This window comes from Zea mays, chromosome 4, assembly GCF_902167145.1.
Source record: "Zea mays cultivar B73 chromosome 4, Zm-B73-REFERENCE-NAM-5.0, whole genome shotgun sequence".
Taxonomy (NCBI): Eukaryota; Viridiplantae; Streptophyta; class Magnoliopsida; order Poales; family Poaceae; genus Zea; species Zea mays.
The window spans coordinates 157,784,870-157,789,282 of NC_050099.1; the positions used below are offsets into that span (position 1 = coordinate 157,784,870).

Here is a 4,413-nt window from a genome sequence, read left to right on the forward strand (position 1 = left end):
AATGTCAATCGACAGAGATTAATGGTCACTTACACTAATCATTCTGTAGCACACTTCGTGGGATTGTACAGAATGATATACTACATACTGAGGGTATGTGGTGGTCATGATTTTATATCATTGACCTTATTATCTATGGAGATAATATTACTTTGTGTTGTTTAGATGAAAAACAAGTTACGCACTAAGTCTCTACCGTACTCCACATTTTAAGTGTGTTTGAGAGTAGGTATGAGATGACTTAGTGTTTTGCAAAGATCAGGGGGAGTTTTCTCTTGATCGGAAGAACTTGTTTCTACATCATGGTGTACTCTTTTCTTTGCATGAGTTTTTCCCTGTTTGGGTTTCTCATTCAAAGTTTTTAACGAGGCAACATCAACACAAGGCCTATGTCGTATCATCTATTTTTCCTATAGAGGTTTTCGAGGATGATATATTATGACATAGCTATTGTTGTATTTGAACTAGGTTATGAGTTTATCTCCATAAAAGTTCAAATGGATCAACAATAGAGTATGACTACTCTCCTTATTTTTCCCACTGGGTTTTTAAGGAGACTCGGCTGATATGTTAATTTCTCAGATTTTCTGACTAGATTATCTTGGAGAAATATTAGCCTGAGTTATATGTCTCATCATTTATTTTCCCCACGGGGGTTTTTGAGATGATGACTATAGATATATTATTGTTCTTTGGGCTAGAGGTCCATTGGAGAACAATGTCGTATTGTGGTTCAATTGAACCATTGACCATTATCCATAAGGATAATTGAGCTTGTGTTGTTCAGATGAAAACAGGAAAATGGAAATATTAACATCTTGCAAACAAAGTCTTGTGATAATCTTGCTGACCTATTCACAAAATCTCTACCATACTCAACGTTTTCAGAAATGTGTTGAGGTGATTGGTATGAGAAGACTTAAGTGCTTTCAAAGATCAGGGGGAGTAATTCTCCGTAATATTCGACCTGTTTTGTACCATCATATTACACTCTTTTCTTTGTATGAGTTTTGCCTTATTGAAGTTTTCTCATCCAAAGTTTTTAACGAGGTAATATCAACTAAGCTATATGCTTCATCATTGATTTTTCCCACAGGGGTTTTTATGCATGATGATTACAAGCATATTTTTCTTTTGGAGTTCAAATGGGATTATTCTCATTATCCAAAAGACACTGTGTACTCCTTATTTTTTCCCACAGGGTTTTTGAGGAGATGGTACATTGGAAGACGACTTGCAAATGATCAAAGGGATTTGGGTTGATCAAGGGGGAGTGTTGCGAAACATTCACATGTGATCAAACTCATCCGATGGGTTACTACCCAAGGGTCGCACCCCTTGGAGGAGTACTCCTGCAGTCTGTATATAATCCAGTGTTCCCCTGCAATAAAGACTAATCGCTGTTATTTGTCTCTCTCTCAATCTCGTTATCATTGAGTATACTTTAACAGCCTGCAGGGCGCTAGGGCCACAGGGGAGTCCAGACTCCAGAGTCCAGACCACGTGCTGTTGCAGCGCTGAAAGTGCCACGCTGGCCAACGGGCCGGCCAGTACACGATTTAAGTCCCCGCTGACGATGGCCGGCCCAAACTGACGGCACGGGGTTCATGGACACGCCGCAACCAAGAGCGCGAAAAGCCTGGGCCACGGCCCACGGCGGTGGCCATCAGCTACGAGGCGTCGGATGTCACGTGCGGCGTGAGCATAAAAAAGTCAAGAAACATTCGCTGCGGTGAGTATGCCGTAACTCGCAATAACGTTGGCGAATACTAGGAAAGTTTTGCGCGGGTAGTCACCGTTGGATGACCACGATTGCATCCGTAACGATTAGGCTATTATTAGTGAAAGTTTTACGGTGGTTTATTTAACAGTGTGATACATCAACATACTAGTATCTACGAGGAATAGGTTTTATATGGAAAAAGACCATGCCAACCCATTTCTAAGTTCTTGGAAACCAGGAACCTCCATTAAAAATGATTTATTTCAACTTCACATATTTTTTATTAATTTATATTGGTTATTTAGTTGCAACATTTAATTGATATGTTAGTCTATGGAATGGTAAAGTAAAAAATTACATTAAAATAAAGTGAAATTTTATATTTAAAAAAGATATTGTTCTATTATCAGTTTTATTATACTCTTGATGACAGTGTTAGAAAGAGTGTCATGAAATTCCCGTTGAGAAATAGACTTACGGGGCAGACGTGAATCAAAACCATAAAGGAGCCAAGAAATCCATGCGTAAACAAACTTGGAACGAAAACCAATTTTTCCCAACACAGCGCGAGTACGGCAGGCAAGACGAGATCTTTACATCTATTTCACCCCGAAAAAAGAAAGGGAAATGAATGGACCAGGGCAAAGGCACATCATATTGGCACATACATGCATACACAACCATTAATTGAACGTGGCGAGGAGCAAAAGCAAACGACGACGGTTTTGAATCCATTCATCCAGAGCGGAGATGGAGTGGTGAATAAATTAGGCGTAGTCCTGGTCCGCGACCTGCTGGTAGGAGCCGCCAATGAAGACGTCGCCGTAGACGAGGCCAGCGAGGCCGCCGCCGACGAGCGGGCCGACCCAGTAGACCCAGTTTCCGGCGAAGTCGCCCGCGGCGACGGCGGGGCCGAAGGAGCGGGCGGGGTTCATGGAGCCGCCGCTGAAGGGCCCCGCGGCGAGGATGTTGGCGCCGACGATGAAGCCGATGGCGATGGGCGCGATGGTGCCGAGCGAGCCCTTCTTGGGGTCGGCGGCGGTGGCGTACACGGTGTAGACGAGCGCGAAGGTGATGACGACCTCGAACACGACGCCTTCCAGCTCGCTGATGCCCGCGACGGCGTGCGTCGGGATGGCCTTGCCGTGGGTGACGAACCCGAGGAGCAGGCACGCCACGGTGGCGCCCAGCAGCTGGGCCACCCAGTAGAAGACGCCCGTCAGGATGGTGATGTGGCCGCCCACGGCCAGCCCGAACGTCACGGCCGGGTTCAGGTGGCCGCCCGAGATGTTCGCCGCGACGGACACGCCCACGAACAGCGCCAGCGCGTGCGCGATCGCGATCGCCACCAGGCCCGCCGGGTCCAGCGCGCCGCCATTCGTCAGTTGCCCTGCATGTGTGTGGAACATGGACAAGGGATTATTATTGACTATTGTTCAGGTTCAGCGTGCATTGAGGCACGCAAAGTCAAAGGCTTCACGTACGTCGTCCGTGCGTGTTGAGCTAGCATGCATGGCTGGATGGAACAGGTATACTACTACAGTACTACTCACCGTAGGCGATGGCGGAACCGACGCCGGCGAAGACGAAGAGGAGGGTGGCGATGAACTCGGCCACGTAGGCCTTGATGGAGGTGGCGCTGAAGGAGTCGCCGACGCTTCCGAAGGCGAGCTTCACCATCTTGTCTTGCTTGATTGCGCTCTTCGCGGCCGGCCGGAAGACTTGCTTGGCGCGCGCTCGATCTGAACTCGAGCGAATTGGCTGCTGCTTCGGCTTCGCTGACAGACGCTGGGAGTCCAGTCAGCTTTTATACACGCGCGCGTCCTCGTCTGATGGGCTGCAGGGCGGCCTCAACTTGTGGGTTAGAGTACTCTGGACGGTGCGGGGATAATCGTCACAAAACATTTTATTCCATGCATGATTGGTACTGGCTACTTGCTACTATATAGCTAGCTTGTCCGGCCGAGAGCAGGCGCGCGCACCAAAACTTCGTTCAGATGTGTCTGTCGCTAGTCTGAACTTTTTTTTTTTTGTGGAGAGCGTCCATGTGAGGGACTGAGGGTACACTGTATATATACCAATATAATGCAACATGACAACACTGATTGGAGGATAAGTTATCACATGCGTAGTGTAGCGCGCTTAAACATTTTTTTTTGTCAACTGTACATTTGAACGGCTGCAAGTACGTACGTGCCAGCAGATGGGCTGCAGTTTAATTGCAGGATATATATGCTAGCTAGCTATCTCAACGTGCATGTGTAGTCGATCGTACGTTGGGCCTCGCGTTTCTTCTTCTTCTTCTTCTTCTGAAACCTATCAGAAGTCATGTTCTTGCAGAATGCTTGGGGGATCTGTCGTCGGCTGGTCAATCAGGGAAGAACAAGTTAAGCAGGGACGGAGTTTCGTCTCAAATGCAGCCCCGCCGGCCGTCTCTCTCTCCGTTTGTGCAAGCGCAACATGGGAGATCGAGATGGAAGTTTCAGCATCACTTGAGCATGCATGGTTTTGCATCCCAAGCCTTTTTTTTTTTGGTTGTGTAGCAGGTCGTGTGGTGGCTGGCAATCAGCATTATTGCTCTCTATCCAATGGTGGGAGATAGCTAGAGCTCGTATCCATCGTCATCGGCGGCGCTCTTTTGCCGCCCTGCCTGCCTGCCCGTCCAATCAGCTTTGCCTGCCATTCTACAC

The 4,413-nt window shown here is 47.5% G+C and overlaps 1 protein-coding gene across 1 annotated transcript; it reads right to left on the minus strand.

Moving 5' to 3' along the window:
- Positions 1 to 2,357: 2,357 nt before the first annotated feature.
- LOC541894 (tonoplast intrinsic protein 2) lies at positions 2,358 to 3,630 on the minus strand. Its single transcript, NM_001111560.1, has 2 exons — positions 3,277 to 3,630; positions 2,358 to 3,113 (listed from the first exon to the last, which is right to left on the minus strand). Exons 1-2 carry the CDS (start codon positions 3,401 to 3,403, stop codon positions 2,491 to 2,493), a joined length of 750 nt encoding a protein of 249 aa, NP_001105030.1. The 5' UTR covers positions 3,404 to 3,630; the 3' UTR covers positions 2,358 to 2,490.
- Positions 3,631 to 4,413: the final 783 nt, after the last annotated feature.

What these genes read in the sequence shown, in the direction of transcription:
- LOC541894 (NM_001111560.1), bottom strand. Translation starts at nt 3,403, where the DNA reads ATGGTGAAGCTCGCCTTCGGAAGCGTCGGCGACTCCTTCAGCGCCACC. An exon ending in CGGTTCCGCCATCGCCTACG is followed by an intron (nt 3,114 to 3,276) that starts GTGAGTAGTACT and finishes ACACACATGCAG; the next exon opens with GGCAACTGACGAATGGCGGC.